We start from the raw sequence: 19,972 nt of genomic DNA on the forward strand, positions 1-19,972 counted from the left end.
CAGAGTTCAAGCCCCACAACAAAAAAGAATGTTGAAAGGGGTAACATTGATCAAGATGCACTGTATTCATAAACTACTTTGGTGAAAGAAAACCTACAAGGATGAAAACAGAAGTGCAGAATAGTAGGTATAATTCCTAGTTTGTAAGTGAAACATATAGAAAAGTCATAGTATGCATACACATTATTAGAGGTGTATAAACTACTTAGGCTACTTACTTAACCTCTTTATTTGCCTCATTTTCTCAGTTCTGAAAATGACAATAATCATGTCATCACTCTAAAAGCCCATTGTGATGATTAAGCATGAGTGCATGTGAAAGGCTTGGAACCTACAACTAGTAAGTACTTCATCCTCTTCTCGTGCAATCAATTCATTTCACCCTTGCATTTGTTGTGTATTAGCACTTATTATTATCATTACTGTGAGAGTAATGGTGTTCAAGTGCCTGAGTTACAGAATAAAAGATACTATGCTCTCCCTGTCTTACTCTTCATTCATCAAAGTAATGTGTTACAGGCCTGGGACTGAGGTAAAAGTGTAGGGGAAAACAAAAATAAATACATAAAATTTCAAAATCAGACAATAATTGAAATAATTGAAACAAAGAGAACATTCTGAGGTGTTTCTTACGGTAAGGTTCTGCACTACAAAGTCAGGGGCCTCATCATTGGTGGGGTTGATTCGAATGTAAAATGATGTCTCAGAGGAGCGTTGTGACCCGTCTGTAACAGAGACCACGAACTGATCGGCAGTTGGTTCTATCCTCAGATGCTTGGATTGCACATAGTTAATGTGCAAAGACTTCATGTCTCTCCACTGAAATGAAGCTAGAGCATACCAAAACAGAACACAAACGTAAGAAAAACATGGCTTATAAGTTACTGTTCCTCATTCTTTTAAAAAAAGAAATTATCATTAAGTAGTTGACCTAAGGAGTTGCTATTCATCAATGTAGTCTATGAATACAGTGCACCCTGATCACCCTATTCAACATTCTCACCCACCCTTTCTCAACCCACCTCTTCCCTTACTTAATTGTAGGTTATGTATTGATTTTGGGGGGGCAATTTAAAAAAGCAAATTATGTGTACAATGCATCTTCATCTGTGCCATCGCTTCAACATCTTCACCCACCCCTTTGGCCCACCTCTTCCCTTATATTTCTCAATTCTGTGGTATCTACAATGAGTTCTTGCTTGTATTCTTCCCACTTCTCCCCTTTATTCTTCTACTTATCTCTCCTTGACTCTCCCCTCCCCTCTTGCAAGTACTCGTTTCCTCATACTTATTTTGGGGGGCTTTGATTGAGTCTTTTTAAAGAATTACACTGTTTGTGCTGTTTTATTTGTTATTGTTGGTTTTGGATTTTTTGGGGTGTGTGTGCTGTCTTACCTGCTTCCTATGAGACACATAACTGAACTGCAATTTACTTGCTCTGGGTTTCCCATTATTATTGAGATCATAGGCGTGAGCTATGTCTAGCTTTCCTCTATGGAGAAAGAGTTTCACAGACTTTTCTGCCTGGGGTGGCCAGGCACATGATCTCTCCCATCTGAGCCTCCTACACAGCTTGGGATGGAAGGCACATACCACTATACCTAACTATAACAAGAAAGGGTCTCCCAAACTTTTCCTCCTAGACTATCCTGGAACTGCAATCCCCCTATTCTCAGCCTGTCAAGTAGCTAGCATTATCCACTTATTTTGATATCATCTTGCATGTATGTCATGATAAAAAAATGAAAAATAAGATTCTAAGAATCAGTATAATAATAATAACAGTATACAAAATCTCTTAACATACATGGTGATTTGAATGTTTTTGAAGTCCTTAGTTACTAAACATTATCTGACCAATCATATCCATAAACTTAGGCAAGTCATTGTTGGTCATCACTTACATATACTGATGCCCATGTTGCTTTTCTCAAAACCAGCAGAAGGGAGTGTGTTTTCAAGGTAGCCAAATTGAGGAGGAGAAACCAAAACAAATTCCAAGTCATCTGCAGCAGTGTCAGGGTCAGTGACAGACAAGTGGTTAATGGTAATGGCTGCAGAGAAGCCTTCATCTACAACGAACATGGTACCTGCATACAAATAACCACACAGTTATGACTTAGCATGGAATGGCCTCATCTGAATAGTGAGGACAAAAGGGAGTAATTGAAATTCCAATTCAGAGAAGCTTCCCATATGCAAATATGCTTCCATGGGACATGTTCATTTCCTTTGGCATAATTCTCTTTGCAGAAAAAACATTCAGGGGTAATGGGTGGATTTAATATGACTTATGGAATTATGTATTTTTTTCTTGCACAAGCAAGCCAGATGATAATGAAGCACTGAAAAATACTAAATGTTTTACTACAGCCCTTTAGTCATTCTCAAGGAACTCTGATTTCCCTTGTGTCTCTATAGAAGTGACAAATGAAAATAAGAATTGCCAAACTGTTTTAATGATAAGCCACTAAATGTAGTTTATGTACTCTTCAAGATCAGTTGTTACCTCTGTTTGTCAGAGCGTTAATTGCCTGAGAGCGATTATGAATTGCTCATAACGAACATTTGTTTCATGCCTTGGTGCTTAATTATTCTGCTGGGATAATGCTTCCTTTCCAGAACATTGCTTGGGAGATAGTTTGCAAATTACAATAACATTCATACATATGCTTCTATTTTTTTTCTGAGAGACAGAACATATACATAATGCCTATGAAGAGATGACTTTCTAAAAAGCAAATAAGGTTAAATGTATATAAAAGGTCTCTCTGGTGTACTTACATACTCATTCCTCTAATAGAAATTATTATGGATAAAATAAATTACTCTCTCCAGCAGGCAAATGATACTTTCCCATGCTAAATAAAAGCAAACTATTTGAGGATTCCAGTGTCGTCCTTTTCCCAACAACCACACACAGACCACAGATACTTGTATTTTCTCCTTATACAGAAATTCCTAACATTTTAAACACATTTTATCTTATGATTTTCCATAGATTTGAGGCACTTCTTTCTTTCTTTTTTTTTTCTTTCTTTCTTTGTCAGTTGTTGTGGGTCTTGAATCTGGGCCTGGGTACTGTCCCTCAGCTCTTCAGCTCAAGGCAAGCTCTCTACCACTTGAGCCACAGCACCACTTCTAGTTTTCTGGTGGTTAATTGAAGATAAGAGTCTCATGGACTTTCCTGCCCAGGCTGGCTTTGAACGGCAATCCTCAGATCTCAGCCTCCTGAGTAGCTAGGATTACAGACATGAGCCACCAGCTCTATAGATTTCTCTTGAGGCAATTATTAGAGGACAATTCTCTAGAATGGTTTTCTAACTCAGGGTATTATTTCATTGAACTACAGAGTCATGACAGTAAGAAAGGCAATAGTATTTTAACATAGAAAAACTTTGTCACCAATTTCAATGGAAGGTGGTTGATTGTCTACTGGATGCACTGTGATATTGAGATCATACACTGGAAAGGCTTCATGAAGAGCTGATGGATCAGGCCTGTGGTAGCAACAGCCATTGATAACAGGGCTGGCTTCTCCATCCAAAACCACCAATGTAATGGTGTCAAAACAAGGTACCAGGCCAATCTCACCACCTGAAAAACACAATGATAGTAAAATTCTGACCATTAAAAAAATGTAGAATACCAAGATGAAACCTCCTCACAGCTCTTCTACAAGCACTAATGACAAGGAAAGGAACTTACGGGATATGTAGATAGATAGAGAGATAGATAGATAGATAGATAGATACATACATACATACATATATGTATATACACACGTACACATACATATACATTATACATATATATCAGCATTATCACTATGAAATTAAATATAGTCATGAAAATAATGTAAAAATGTTTGTCCATCTGTTACCTCTGGTGAAATCCCTTCCAGCCATCTAACACCATATGGAAGGGCAAAGAAGGGCTAACAAAGGTCTGACAGTTCACAAATGAATAAGAAAGAGGATGGATTCATTTGTCCCTCTTAATCCTTTGGTGTTACAAACAACCCCGGGGAGAGGAGGCAGGTACCCATGTCCACTTGGTAATTGTCTTTCCGTTTCCACTAATACTGAGAATAAACATCAGCCACATAGCAGTTATTAGAAATAGAGGGCATAGAATAGGTGGGGGGGAGGTAATCTACATTTTGGTTATTTCTTTCATAATTTTCCTTTTTTGTATATTAACCAAGATTTTTTAAAGGTAGCAACAGTGTGTGTGGGAAAATGGCATTTACTTTGGATTCTTCTTACTTTTTAGATCTTACTCTATAAGATTTTAAGTGGTCCCAACTTGAACAATGAGATGGAAAGAAGAAAATGACAGGACTCTGTCACTTAAAGGAAGAACAAGAGTCTCCTAGTTACTATCTAACAGCACAGTGAAGGAGTCTGTACTCTCCAGAGGACAGAAAAGCCCTGCACTGTGTTTGGTCATGTTCATATGTCACCTTAAAGAAATGAAGAAGGAAACAATTAATGCTGGAGTTTCCATGAGATGATAGCACAAAGAACTGTCATCTCTTTTCAAAAACCACATTGACCAAATCTAAGCAAAATATTGTGTTTAGCATAATTCTCCTGTTTCAAAAAATTGAGTCACACAGTGAGACCAAAGGAGGACATTCTTAGGAGAGGATCACAAGGGCTCAGTAGCTGTGAACATATGACCATATAAAATGAAGCTGATCAAAATGAACTCCAAGAAATGGAAACAAGAGGTTTCTTTACTGTACTGCTTGTGGTTCTTTTCTTTCTTTCCTTTTTCTTTAGTTTATTTTCTTTGGTCACTGTATTTGATTTCTGTACCATTTATCTTCTATGTAAGTTTATCTGATTTGGGGAGGGGATGGGGAAGCATGGAAATGGCAGGACAAAGGGTGAACCAATTCCACAGTGTTACTCAATAGACACTGTGTTGGAAATGAACTATACAACTTGGGGAGGAGGGGAGATGGGAGAGAATGAGGGAGGTGACACTGTTCAAAAGGAAATGTACTCATTATATTACCTTTACAATAAAAATTTTAAAATAAAAAATTAAAGAATAAAATTAAAAAGAAAACAACAACAACAAAAAACCACCTTGAGATTATATCACTGAGCAACGAAATAAATGAAAAACAGGAAATGTAAGTCTTCAACTTGTGGAAGTGTCCAAACTAAGAGGTCTCTCACTTGTACATATGGATATAAAAATGGCTTTAGATACTTCATCATCCACATTCACCCAATAAACACTTAATACCTACTATGGGATGATTAGTATCCTGGAGGTTCCAGCAAAGAAAAAAACATGTAGGGCATCAACAGAGCAGCAGGCCATATTGCTCTTCCTCCACTCTCTGAAATTCCGTACAGTTCTCAGATCAGTCACTCTTCTAGCCAGGGTACATCAACTATGCAATGAGATATAGGCAACAGCACTAGTCACAATGCTGCACATACCTGTGTGTCTGTATGTCACTGCCCCTGAGATAACATCGGCCTGAGAGAACCTGTCCACGCTCACTCCAGCCTTCCTCACCATCCCATGCCGAGGTTCTCCAACAATCATAAACACCAGTGTCAAGTCATCACTGTCCATGTCAGTAGCACCAAGATATTCAGGGGTGATGACCACCTCTCCACCCTCAAGGCAAGGCATAACGGCTATGAGGTCAGCCTTTAGGACTGGTGGCTCATCATTTACAGGGAATACCTACACAGGAAACAAAATGCACAATTTCAAAAAAAAAAAAAAAGAAATGAAGAATTGCCCAAGTGGTAACCCATTGCCAATAGTCCCAATGTCAGGCATTTTTGGGGTCTTTCAGACACATTAAACAATAGCCATGGAATTTGGCCAGGCAGCCCATGTCTTTCCACTTTCCCCATAGGTATCATCTAGCAAGGAATGCCCCACATGAGCGGCATTTTAGGCAGGAATAAGAGTATTTGGTTATGGTTTGGGGCTCAAAGCTCTCATTTGTTTCCAGGCAGACAGATATAATGTAAAGCACTCCTCATCAAAACCAAAATCCTCCTTCATTAAGTTCACACATTTTCCTGATGAATCCTGTCCTCACACATCTCATGCAGTACATCCACAGCTTATGAATTACTTTTCTTTCTAATTATTATTTAGTGATTTAAAGCTTATGATTTCAAAGCTTTACTTTACCCTAACCTTCCTGCTACTCGGCAAGTTTCTTTGGAGCCACCATGAGCAACAGCTGCATTTCAAACAGCTGGAGTTACAAGTGAAACCACAACCATTCAAGGAGAAAACTTTATACCCACCTCAACATGTAGAACAAATTCTGCTGAATTTTTGCCATCTGTGACCTCCAAACATATGTCATCCTGAAGAACCTCAGATCCATCATGTTGATACCTGTGGGGATAAGATTTGTAGTAATCTTCCTATTATCGTGAGAATAATTTGAGATTCCTAACATGAGTTCCTCAATGGCTCTGGATTTGTTCTCTGAATGAATGAGTGAATGAATGGATGAATGAGTGAATGATAAGAAATAAGAAAACAAAAGCATATTCAAGTATACTGAAATGTAAAATTGTTCTACCCTGGGAAAATGTATTGATAAGTATTAGTAATTTTTCCTCAAATATAAATTTCTATTGCTTTGTGATAAGAAGAACCATTTGGTATAGTCCTTCTAACTTCTAGAATGTGTCTGTTGGGGAGAGAGAGAAAACCCAAGACTGAACAGTACACAAGGGAAAGTAGGGGTCTATGTGAATTTGATGATATCCTCCTTTCCTACTTTTAAAGTTAATCCTTTTTGCCTGTGCTCTGGGTTTATTAAGCTCTTCTCTAAAACCTTTATCTATGGATTGTGCAGTGCCTCCTTCCAACAATTTTCCCTCTTCCACTTATAAGATTTCTTGTTCTGAACTTATAAAGAACCTCAAATCTCTCCCAGACTTAAAAATACCTCTCCTGCCAGGAGCCAGTGCCTCAAACCTGAAAGCTTATCTACTCAGGAAGCTGAGACCTGAAGGATCACAGTTGAAAGCCAGCCCAGGCAGAAAAGCCCATAAGAATGTTATCTCCAATCAACCCTTTTAAAAAAGGCAGAAGTGGAGTTGTGTCTCAAGTGGTAGAGTGCTAGCCTTGAACAAAAGAAGCTCAGGGATAGCACTCAGGCCCTGAATTCAAGCCCCAGGACAGGTACAAAAGAAAAAATGCTACAATATATTGAACCTATAAAATATTCATCTATCAAAAAAATAGAGCTAAATTTTGCTCGAAATAGTGTCACCAATAGATATCATAGAAACTCAGATAGAGGATTCTATTTCAATGCCAGGGAAGACCCACATCCCATCTCTCCTTTGTCCCTACTACCTCCACCACTACATCCTGTACTTTATTTTTGCCACGCTTCTACAAAATAGATTTGTGATGCTATTTACTCTGTTAGTGCCCCTAAAAGAATCAACTGGACTTCACAATACACATTCAGGGCATGCGGTGTAGTTAAACAGATCTTTAAGAGCCTGACTCCATATTCTAGCAAATTCCTAATATCTTTGTTAAGTTGAAGCAACTATAAGAATAAAACTATCCACCTTACCAGACTTGATTACTATGAAGATTAAAATTTTTTCAAGCTAATTACAAATCATTAGACACGTGCTTGAACACATAGTTCTAGAAAATGCTGATAGTATTTTACTTCTATCCATTACTTACTCATAGTAAGAATGCTTAAACAAAATTCCTTTTTAACATGTGGCTGAGAGCTAAGATCTCAGAAACAAAATCACAAAAGGGCAAAAGGGAAATTTTAGTCAAAATAGGTGAATGTTTTTCACTGCTCACCTACTGGAAAGAGGTCAAGAAATAGACAAGTATAAACCAATAATGTAACAAAACTATCAGAATTAAAGTTATCTTCTTATGCCCAATCCTAGTTCCTAGAGAACTTCCTAGTCAAGTTTAAAACCAAGCCAAACCAAGCTTGATGCCTAATATTTCCTACTACACTTTATCAAGTGGGCCAGAGTTTCCGTTAATATCTCAAATTTTCAAGGGAGAAATTACTCTATCTGATCATTGCTTTTTTTCCCCTCAAGTAGTTTGACTTGTTTTCTAGAAATGTTTCACTATACTTTGCAAAAGAAGTTTCTTTCAGAACTGAATTCAGCAAATGAAATGAAAGACATCAAAGTTAGGAGAAATACTACAGGACCAAGAGGCAGGATATCTCCATCCCGGGCTCTCACAACTTGAATAGTGCTCCATGGCGGACCAGCCATTCTGACCCTACATGCTCACCTCCAAACCCCTACCCCATAGAATGGAATTAATACTTACCCTTAAGACATTGATCAGCATGGTTCTATCCCAGAGTTTTCAGGGTTATAAAGTTGTTTTTCTTTAGAGCCAAGTTCAATTATGTAGATTAGTTTCATACATAAATTTTAGTCCCTAATCATCTACTTTGTGGTATGTGCAGTTACAGTAATTTTAATATTTGTAGTAATTAATTTTTATTATTCACATACCTGTAAAGTCATCCTCACTAAACAAACCAGAGGGGCTGGGAAGGTGGCTCAGTGGTAGAGCACTTGCCTTGCATGCCTGAGGCCCTGGGTTCAATTCCTCAGCACCATATAAGCAAAAAGAAAAAAGTCGGAGGTGGCACTGTGGCTCAAGTGGTAGAGCGCTAGCCTTGAGGCTAGCCTTGAGCTGAAGAGCTGAGGGACAGTGCCCAGGCCCAGAGTTCAGGCCCCATAATCGGACCCAAAAAAAAAAAAAAAACCAGAGATAAAGAAAATGTCTGAAGGAAAACAAAAAAATATTTGTCATTTCTAGTTTTCAGTCAACTTTTGAAAGTATGAAGCAACATGCCAGAATCCCTGAAAGAATTGAACAAAACTTCTTTTCTCTCATTCTGCCTCAAAGTTGACCTAGATGAGGAGCTAGGGCAAATAAAGGGGGGGAAAATCCAGGAAATGTTCTAACCTAACTTTTAAGGTATGAAGGTCGCTCCAAGAAAATGTATCCCCTGGATTTAGGGGAAATCCATTCAGCTCCACCCTTCCACTCAGCGGGGTCCCTGTCAGAGAGAGGTAGATATTGTCCAGTAGGGTGTCCACATCAGAAACATGGATGTGCTCTGTGTCCACGATGCATTGACGTCCCTCAGCCACTCTCAGAGAGTTGGTGAAGACCTAGAAAGAAGGAAGGAAATATGCAAAGCCTTGCTCCATGAGGAATCTTGAACCCAGAGCTAATTAGATCATTGTAAAACTTCTAGTACCATCTTCATAGGCCAATTACTTTTTCATGACTATATTAAGGCCTGGGGGGCAGTTGCTCCCATCTATAATCCTAGCTACTCAAGAAGGTTAAGATCTGAGGATCATTGTTTTAAGCCAGTCAGGGCAGAGAAACCCATAAGACTCTTGCCTCCAATTAGCTAGCAAAAAGCTGATAGTAGAGTGTGGCTTATATGGTAGAGTACCAGCTATGGGAGCAGAGTAGGAAAGTTAACCCAGACCATGAGGCCCAGAATTCAAGCCCCAATACTTACACACACACACACACACACACACACACACACACACACACACACAAGTTTAGAGTTGTCCAGTTGACTAATAAGGATTTATTTTTATTAAATTTTTTAGGCATTGATGGAAAGAAAGACAAGAAGCTCAGCTATTTTAGGGTCAGTATCTCTTACACACAGAAAAGTTTGATCTGACTAAAATCTAATCAAGTTAACTCTACCGACATCCTAAACCATTTTTATCACATTTTTACATGGCCTGGTCTCTGAGAAGAAAGGCATCACAGAAGCAAATGGAGCCAGTTTAGATGCCTTGGAGTGTTTTAGATTAGAGCTAGTTTTAGATTCCTTTGATGTGCTTCATACCTAACTTTGCAAGCTTGTCAGCCTTCAAGGCCAACCCCATGATACAAATGAGTATGACATGTTCATGAAGACTTTGGTGGGTAGAGATCATACCCTGTCCCACAGCTGCATGAGGTAGGTGAGCTCAGTAGTGCTAGAACTTCTATATTTTTCAAGAGAAATCTCAAGTCAAACATGACAGAAAACTTCTTGGATTTTTAAATGTTGATCATTTCTTTTTATAAAATATTCTTTATACCTATCAGACTACTTCTGTATGGTGGACCATCAAATAAATCATTTGTTCTACAACCTCAAGCAAGAATAGATAGAGTGAGAAATGACCAGGAAGAAGACCACCAGAGATGGTTGTGAGATGAGGCTCTGCTACATAGTGACTAAGAAATGTTCTTTTATCTTTCTACTTTTAAGGATAAAAGTGCTCCCAATAATAGCTATACTAACAAAGTGTAGCACTCTAAAGGGGGCGGAGGGGGGGGAGAGAAGAAACTCTTAATGCAAACCTCAGCCTCACAGAAAAGAGGCACAAAGTACCATTGCTTTTGTATCTCAGTTTTATTTATTTATTTTTTTTGTCAGTCGTGGGGCTTGAACTCTGGGCCTGGGCGCTGTCCCTTAGCTCTTCAGTTCAAGGCAAGTGCTCTACCACTTGAGCTACAGCACCACTTCCAGTTTTCTGGTGGTTTATTGGAGATAGGAGTCTCACGGTCTTTCCTGCCCGGGCTGGCTTTGAACCGTGATCCTCAGATCTCAACCTCCTGAGTAGCTAGGATTACAGGCGTGAGCCACCAGCGCCCGGCTGTATCTCAGTTTTAAAGAAAGATTCAAGGTCTGTGAGACTTACATAAACATTGGGCAGTGAGATAGGGCAGGACAAAAGAGTCCATCATAATTCATTTGGGAAAATTAAAGAGCTTCCTTGGATTACATAGCAGCACGGTTGGCCTGCGGTGAAAGCAAATAAGTTTTCCTGGTTGCTAAGAGACCCATAATTTAATCCCCTTCCCCCCAAGTGAAACTCAGCCCTAAAGAAAAGGAGATGAAGAGATTTTTGATAAAGCTTTAAAAAACAAGTGCCAAATTTAACAACTGGAAAATCTCATTTTTTAACGCAAAGTTCATTTGAAGGCCCTTCCCTACCTCCCACCTCTTACTTTTCTCCTACACTTCAATTGGAAAACAAAATGTTAGTCTTTTCTTTCATTCCTTCTCTCCTTTTCATCCTCCATATCAAACATTGTACATACCTCAGGAACTTGATTGTCCACTGGAAGAATGGTAATGTTAAAGCATATCCCATGCAAAGTGCCACCATGTTGGTTACTGATAGAAACTGTAAACTGGACGTGTTGGAGATGGGGCCCAATATCTTGCATAGGGGGCATGTAGGCTACTTTCATATGGTTCACAGCATGCTGCAAAGTAAATTCAGATGCATCTATGGGTGTTAATGTGAAAAAATTTGAAACTTTCCAAGACCTAGGTTCAAATCAACCATAGTGTTAATTGACATTCAACATCATAAATGAAAAAGTCAACATCAATTGAAAAATTCCCCAGAGTCTCCAAGTTACTAATCACATTTTTTGGAAAATGTTATTTTTATTTTTTAGTACTTTCCAAGTGTAATTATAGATTATTTGTGCAAATAGTGCAGAGAGGAACAAGTATACAATTATTTGACAGTACCAAGTGCTTGATCCATGGGGTGGGGGTGGGGAGGGCAGGGTGGAGAGGATGATGAGCGAGCCTATTTCTCTGGCCAGCCTCACAGGGTTGGGTGGAGATGGAACTGATAAACTGATAAAGGGTCCCAGGGTTCCTACCCCCCAGAGCAGGGGTCCCCTAAGCCATGATACCCCTCATCAGATAGACCACACACATTCTGAGGCAGATGCAGTATGGTCCCTGAAAAGTCCCATTCAAGATGGAGGTCTCTCCCACAGTTCCCTGAGAACCCAGACAGCTGGGTGTGTAATCACATTTTTTATATATGGAGGAAAAAATGACCAAGAAATTACGTAAATATAGTCAAACACTGAAGCCAGTCAACTTTTTTGTATTTCAACCCTACTCCACACATAATAGCTACATATTGATCATGCTACTCTCTTTAATCTGTAAAAATGAGCAAAGTAATAGCACTTGTCATGTGGGATTAATATACTCATTTACAACCTCTAACAACAGGGAGATTAGGCATAATTAATCCCAAACCACAGAAGTTTCTGCTGTCTGATCATTATGATTCCCCTCAAAAGACACTGACATCTTAATCCATTGTACCTCAGAATGTGAACTTATTTGGGTATAAGGCCATTACAGGTGAAATTAGTTACAGGAAGGTCATACTAGGCTAGGGAAGACCTTTAATCCAGTATAACTAGTGTCTGTATGGTAGGAGGAGAGACTCAGAGGAAGAAGGCTGTCATGTGACAACAGACAAAGATGGGAGTAATGTATTGGCCAGCCAAGAATTGCCTAGGATTGCTGGCAAACCACCATAAGCTAAAGACAATCCAGAAAGATTATTCCACAGGGTTTGGGGGGAGAAAACACAACCCTGACAATACCATGGTTTCAGACCTCTAACTTCCAAAACAATGAGAACATAATCTGTTGTTTTAAAACCACATAATTGTGGAACTTCATTATGGTAACCATTGAAACTAATGGGGAAAATATATATATAGTAAAATACCGAGGGAGCTGAATTGGGTGAAATAAAAGCATAGACATGGGGACCCTGAATGAGTCCTGCTGCTGGCAAGACAATGCAAAAACCTGAATTGAATTATAACAAGATTTGGATCATATCCAACTTTATAAAGCACTTTCAACAGACTCATATGGTCAATGCAAATGTGTGGCAGAAAGAATAAAGATATCAGGTTTTTATGGCAGAGGTCAATGGTCAGCATTCTCATGTGCAAAACTAAGCAATGCCATATTGTCTCAGAAGACACTCACGTCAAGTTTGATAGCATTGTATAAGTCAGCATACCTGAGTAAATGACCTTAATCCCAGGGCTACTGGGTTTTTGGTTAGCTTCGGTATGCTGTCCACCATGAATAACTTCCCAGCATCCGAGTGTCTAAAGAGAAATACACATCAGATAATTTTCCAGCTAAGAGAAATTAATCAAAGCTAGTCATGGTAGCACATGCCTATAATCCCAGCACTGGAGTGTCAAGACAGGTGAAGAGAGAAGTCCAAACCAGTCTGGGTGACATACAAGTGTGAGCAAGTGTGAGCCCAGCTTGAAACACATACTGAGACTCTGTCTTGAAAAAATAAAATGAAATAAAAAAAACAAATTGAAGAGTCCATGACCATTTTTTTTCAAAAATGGTCATTCGTTATATTATCTTTATACTGTGGGCTTATGGCCTTATGTCTTATGATCATTACTCATCAGGACTACAAAAAGTATGCCCAAAAATGTTTTCTGTCATAGGGAAAAGAAATCATTATTCTCATTCTAAAAGATATTTCCTCATTAGCATGTGCACATCACTGGCCTATGCAACATTCATGCTAATTATCTCATCTGAGATCATAGATATGACCATTTCTTGGCCTGTAATATCTAAAACTAACGTTTAAAAACCCTCATTAAACTTAGTTAACAAGAGCAATAAGCTTTCCCTTAGAAATGGGAAGTAAATAACTAAGGCTAGCTATGCTGAAAACATTACAAGTCACAGGTCACTTAGTAATTAATATAGATTTTGAAGGGAAGCACAAGACAAGTTTGAGATAAAGTAATTGCTGACATTTACAAGAAAAAAAATAAAAAAGAATTGCAGAATTGGGTATAAATTCATGTCTGATCAATGAAGCCATTGAATCATAGCACTTATATAGGATACGTTCAACTCTGGTCAATAAACCAAAGATTGACAGATCATCTGATGACTTTCCAAAGATACCTGGGGCCGAAAGAGAAAAATGGAGGTGTTGTTACTGTGTAGAGCAGCTCTCTGTCACATGATTCCATATCTAGGAAATGTAGATGCTTCTTGGTTATGTAGGCCACCTCTGTTTCCTTAACAACCAAATGTCGAGAGACTCCAGGAGCCTCTTTTGGAAGCTGGTCATCTACTGGAATGATATGGATTGTCACGACCTGGAATAAAATATCTGTATTATTCACTGGAGTACCAAGACTACATTAGAGAGAATATCCCATGCCCACCTCGTGACTGTAGCATGACTGACATTTATAGTGCATTTCGGTCAAATGATTCAGGAGCGATAGTGGGTATGAGCTAAAAATAGAACATTCGGTACTCATTGTATACTACATTTTAAAGAATATTAGTAACACTATTATAACTAATCCAGTTAGCAGTACACATAAAATACAATATGCTCCTGCTTTTATTTTATCTCTCTTCAACCAATAATGCATGCTTTCATAGATGCCTCCTTCTAGTCTATCCTAGAAACCTTGTAAGTCTTGGTTTTTCATTCTCTATCCATATATAGCACAGCATAGGGTTTCTACTGTAAAATTCCCTCCCCAAAGGCTGCCCCACCCCTAGTGAAAGTCTGTTGCTACTGGCCTAGCTCTCAGAATTTCTTTCTCATATGATTGCAATAGACTTCTGTCGATGCTAATCTTATTGATATCCACATTTCGTACCTCTAGCATTATGTTTAACTTACATAATTAATCCACTACCTCAACAAACTTAAACAGCCACCCAGGAAGTATAGAACCTTAACACACTCTCCAAGATCTTTCACAGGTTAGACATGCTCTGTTATTTTTCACTGTCTTCCCACATGAATCTGACAGTTCTGTTGCACAGTGCCTTCAAGGACATGTCTGCTAACAACCACCTCACTTCTTTAATTTTCAATGTTTTGTTCTTGCTTTCTCTAGCAATATGAGCCTCACTCACTTTCCAATGGCTCATCTTGAAATGTCATCCAGTCTCTCACTTGGAATAAACTGTTGCTGAATTTTGCGTATTTTTGGCCATACTATGAATGCCATACTTTGTGCCTCCTCAGCAATTCATGGTAAAACCAAATTCTTCAGTTCTTCAGTACTGGGTGGAGCTTTCAGGAGGTGATTAGGGCCATGAGGTCTCTGTCTCCCTGAATGGTATGATACATTATAAAAGGGTTTGCAGGGATGGCCTTGGCCTTGCATTCCTTCTGCTTTATGAGGACATAGAGTCAATAACTCGTGGACGATGTGCAACAAGAAGCCATCTGAGGAGCAAAGAGCAGCTCTCTTTGTGCTGGTGTCTTTGAGCCTCCAGAACTGTGACATTCAATAAGTTCTATGATTTATAAATTAGCCAGTCTCTGGCATTTTGTTGAGGCAGCATGAATGGATGACTAAATCTTCTCTTAGGCTGAACATTCCATGACATCGTCATTGGGATAAAGTACAAATCACACAGAATTTGATAGTAAACATTTAAAGTTTTCAGTGTTCTATTTACATATTAGCAGCCATTTGACCCAACATTTTCAGGGTCATATTTCTTACTTGTAACTTAAGCATATTAACAACTTCATGGAATTCTACAAAGATCAAATATCACTGTGTAGATAGTAGGTATTCAGTAATGTAGGTACAACATCTGGCACAAAACCTTGTTGCTTAAAGTCAATTCATTAATATTGCTAACTAAATGAGTCCACAGACACTGTGATTTTAGGCAGACTTCAAACCACATTCACCCACTTGGATTATGCTAGATGGTAAGGGGGATGGGCCAAACAGCTCTGATCACCACATTTATTCCATGCTATGTATTTACATACATATTTATGTGTGTATATATATATGTTAAAGCTAGTATTTATATATATTTACATATATCTATATAAATATGAAAGCTAAAATTTCCTCTCTCTAGAAATGATATCTTGCTTGGCAGTGTAGACCTTCAGTCTGCCACATAGAATTACTGTTTCCTCACTTCTGATTTATTTTGATGTCATTAAGGCACAGATTAACAATGACAATTTTGTCTACAATGATGTTCCCAATATACAATTTGAAGATGAACAGAATTTGTTCACTTGATACACAAAGCAGAAACTGACATGGTTAAACTTTTGCTATGATATAAAGACTTAACATCAGCTTATGAACCTCTATGCCGTGGTTCCTAGGGGAAACTATAACTCTTTTGGGAAAAAGATTTTTCCTTTTCTGTACAAAAGCCTTTTTTTTGTAGTTCATGGGGCTTGAACTCTGGGCCTGGGCGCTGTCACTCAGCTCTTCAGCTCAAGACAAGCACTCTACCACTTGATCCACAGTGCCACTTCTGGTTAGATAAGAGTCTCATGAACTTTCCCGCCTGGGTTGGCTTTAAATGATGATCCTCAGATCTCAGCCTCCTGAGTAGCTAGGATTACAGGTGTGAGCCACCAGCGCCCAGCCAAAAGGCACTATTACAATGACTATTAGAGAGAAATATTGTCATGATCAAGCAAGATAATAGTCCAGTGAGTACCTAATACATAGTAGATGCTCAATAAATTAATTCCTTCTCTCCTTTTATTATGTTTATAAAAGCTTACAGCATATTTACCATCTATTATGAAGCACTTCAATAATTAAAAATTAAAGACAGTGATCAAAATAAAAGAGCACAATGGCAGTCATTTCTCAAGTCTCCCGAAATCTCTGACATTTTTTTTCTAATTATAGTATTTTGCTAATCTACAAAGTTCAGAAATTCTCTATGGGACCTCCTAGTCATAGTGTGGATCAGTGAGTCGCCACTTAATTGAAAAGCTGGATTTAATAAGGAAACAATAGTTATTGTGCCTTCAAAGAGACCATTTTCCATGCTAATTTATTCTCCAATGTATTCTTTATGTAAAAAGAATGTACAAGCATGCTTTTTTATACCCCTGTAGTAATTCTTGGTGGGCACATTTTTCAACATGCTTTATGATTGCCCAAGTTGATATGTTTTTACATATTTATGCATGTGCAAACAATTACTGTGTGAATATCTATGGGCAAGAAAGCCATATTTTAACAAACTCCTCAGAGAAATAAAGCCTTCTCATTGTACTAAAATGTGGTGTAACAAAAGGCATTATTAAACATCCATTCCCAGGCAAAGAATGCAAAACAAATGCTAGACTCTTTTTCCACTGCCTGCCCCCCCCCCCAGATCCTTCCCAATGCATCTCCAGCCAAAGCACACACAGAGTTATACGGGATCAGAACACAAAGCAAGAGGTCAGCCTACAAAATGACAAAGACTGACTTCAACCTTCAGATTCCAGCTACAATCTCATACTCTTTTAGCTGGTAGCTGACTGACTTGTGGGCCAGAATTCCTGATCCTGCCCTCTCCCTGGGCTCTGATTCCTGCCTGCTCTTTATTTTTCATCTACTTTTGAAAATATCCACTATTACTTCTCACTCCTAGGAACTACTTCCAAAGTTAGTTTTTCTCAACCTTACTAGGTACAAAAGTTTTGTGCAGGTTTTTGGAGAAATAAGTGAAATATTCTTTTGTGCAGATACGTATTTTGAGGTAGATATGTAGACTTGTCAGATAATGCAATAGGTACGTGTCAGTCTGAGTTGGTGAAACACAGTCATCTTCTAGTATTCATAAGGAATGGGTTCAAGGACCTCTCGGGGATGTTCACATTCCTTATATAAACTGATATCCTATCTGTATAGAACCGTGCACATCCTCTTGTATACTGTACTGGTTATTTTACTATTTTGGCTTGAGACAGGGTCTTATTATGTTGTCTGGGCAGGCCTTAAATTCATGACCCTCCCACTTCAACCTTCTGATTGGCTTGGATTTATAGGCATGTACTGTTCTCAGTGGTACAGTGTACCAACCACTTTTATGCATTTTTAAATCATCTCTACATTACTTATAATACCCAATACAATGCAAATGCTTTGTACACATTAGTTATGCACCATTGTTTAGGGAATGATGAAAAGGAAAAATAGGTTTATGCATGTTCAGTACAGTTGAAATCTTTTTTCTAATATTCTCTATCTTCATTTGGTTAAATCTGGGATGTAATTGTACTTAGAAACATGGCTCATGAGCACAGGTCACAATTTGTAGATTTTTATTGCTCTGTCTCTATTTTTTTATTTATTTATTTTTTCGTCAGTCATGGAGCTTGAACTCTGGGCTTGGGCGCTGTCCCTCTGCTCTTCAGCTCAAGGCGAGCGCTCTACTGCTTGAGCCACAGCGCCACTTCCTGTTTCTTAGTGGTTTATTAGAGATAAGAATCTCACGGACTTTCCTGCCTGGGCTGGTTTTGAACCTCTATCCTCAGCTCTCAGCCTCCTGAGTAGCTAGGATTACAGGCTTGAGCCACTGGTGCTTGGCTCTGTCTCTATTTATTTATTCTGTCTCTGAGCAAACATTTTTTTAAAAATAGAAGAGTTTGGTGTAACTTCCTGAGTTTTAAAAATAATTCTATTTCTAGTAATTATCTTTTTATAACATTGTATTATTAGAAATAATTCTATTTCTAATAATTCTGTTTTCCTAGTAGAGAAATCAAGGCATCACTACTTGTATGTTTGATACACATACAAATTTCTGCTTGCAAAGTCTACTAAAAAGGATATGGTGTTCTAGAACATACACCTTGGGTTGAAAACATATACAGAAGATTTAGAAGTAAATCATATGAATAGCTGATATTTTGAACTATGAAATTATTTATGGTCTCAAGCAAAGATACAGAAATAGCATATAATGCATTGATGTGGAGAAGAGGCTGCTATTTGAGAATGAGTTGACTTTTAGTTTAAAAGAATACATACACAACCAAAACAGAGAGTTCTCTCCTTCATTCTCCATTTAATCTTAAAAGGAATCATTTCCTACTGACTTAGAGCTTTCTGGCATCATTCTTTCTGATCATCCCTTTCTATTACACTCATCTCAGATAGATGAATACCTCTCAGTCTTCTATGCACTGGCTAACATCAGTATATGACTATAAGAAGACATTACATGACAAGTAGCACCAATTCTATATCTTTCTAGAACAAATCTGAGATTACTTGCATCCACATATAAAATCATAGGTATAAATTTCTAACAAAAAGGACGTCAAAGCTAGGTGATCATGAATGTCAAACGTCCCTTTTGTGAATCTCAAAGAATAATAACCTACTTCTAAACACTTCAAGGAGTTTATCCTTTTATAACTGTCCAAAAACTACATTTTCTGTAATTTTTATATGATAATGTTGGCTTCATCCCATTTGTGCTTTGTATAGACTTAAATAATAACTTCTAGTGATTGTTAAAAAAAGAAAAAATTTAGATCTCCAAAACAATAATAACCAATTTATTTATTGACTGTTCACTAGGTAACAGAACACATTATATCACTGATCCTCACAATGACTCTGTGAGGAAGGTTCTAGTATCATCATCTAGTTTACAGATAAGGAAACAGGAGCATGGGTTGATGGTTAGTGTCACAACCAGGATGAAATCTCAGACAGTCCAAGCCCAGAATCTATCATTTAACCACTACATATAAAATAAGTGTTTTCTTGGGTGTTAGGAAGCGAATAAATTTGGTGAGGTAGTCAATATAAAAGTGAGGTGGGGGCTGGGAAGGTGGCTTAGTGGTAGATTGCTTGCCTAGCATGCATGAAGCCCTGGGTTCAATTCCTCAGTACCATGTAAACAGAAAAAGCCAGGAGTGGCGCTGTAGAGCGCTATGCTTGAGCAAAAGAAGCTCAGGGACAGTGCCTAGGCCCTGAGTTTAAGCCCCAGGACTGGCCAAAAAAAAATGGTGAGGTAACCTTAGAGACCCTGGATACAGAGAAAATTACAAAACATTTTTAGAAAACTAAGTGTTCAAATTATGTCACTGCAAAGAAATTGCCTTGCCTTTACTTAATCCATTGCTTCTCAGACTTTGAAACTCAAAACCTGTTTCATGTACTTCTTAATAACAACTCCAATGTGGACAGAAGGGAAGCCTACTGCATTGTTGATGGGAGGGTAAACTTGTTCAACCACTTTGGAAAGTAGTATGGAGGTTCCTCAAAAGACTCCACATAGAGCTCC

The 19,972-nt window shown here is 38.3% G+C and overlaps 1 protein-coding gene across 1 annotated transcript in view; it reads right to left on the reverse strand.

Annotated features, from left to right (window-relative positions):
* The window catches only part of Frem1 (FRAS1 related extracellular matrix 1), a 120,801-nt gene that overhangs the window by 74,269 nt on the left and 26,560 nt on the right, over nucleotides 1-19,972 (reverse strand). The window contains exons 9-17 of the mRNA XM_013020755.1: nucleotides 13,838-14,034; nucleotides 12,909-12,999; nucleotides 11,152-11,319; nucleotides 8,989-9,197; nucleotides 6,297-6,390; nucleotides 5,463-5,715; nucleotides 3,406-3,597; nucleotides 1,905-2,090; nucleotides 634-830 (exon numbers count right to left, since the gene is read on the reverse strand). Coding sequence (XP_012876209.1) covers nucleotides 634-830; nucleotides 1,905-2,090; nucleotides 3,406-3,597; nucleotides 5,463-5,715; nucleotides 6,297-6,390; nucleotides 8,989-9,197; nucleotides 11,152-11,319; nucleotides 12,909-12,999; nucleotides 13,838-14,034 — 1,587 coding nt within the window. The remainder of the gene's footprint in view (nucleotides 1-633; nucleotides 831-1,904; nucleotides 2,091-3,405; nucleotides 3,598-5,462; nucleotides 5,716-6,296; nucleotides 6,391-8,988; nucleotides 9,198-11,151; nucleotides 11,320-12,908; nucleotides 13,000-13,837; nucleotides 14,035-19,972) is intronic.

Source organism: Dipodomys ordii, unplaced genomic scaffold (genome assembly GCF_000151885.1).
Source record: "Dipodomys ordii isolate 6190 unplaced genomic scaffold, Dord_2.0 Scaffold53, whole genome shotgun sequence".
Taxonomy (NCBI): domain Eukaryota; kingdom Metazoa; phylum Chordata; class Mammalia; order Rodentia; family Heteromyidae; genus Dipodomys; species Dipodomys ordii.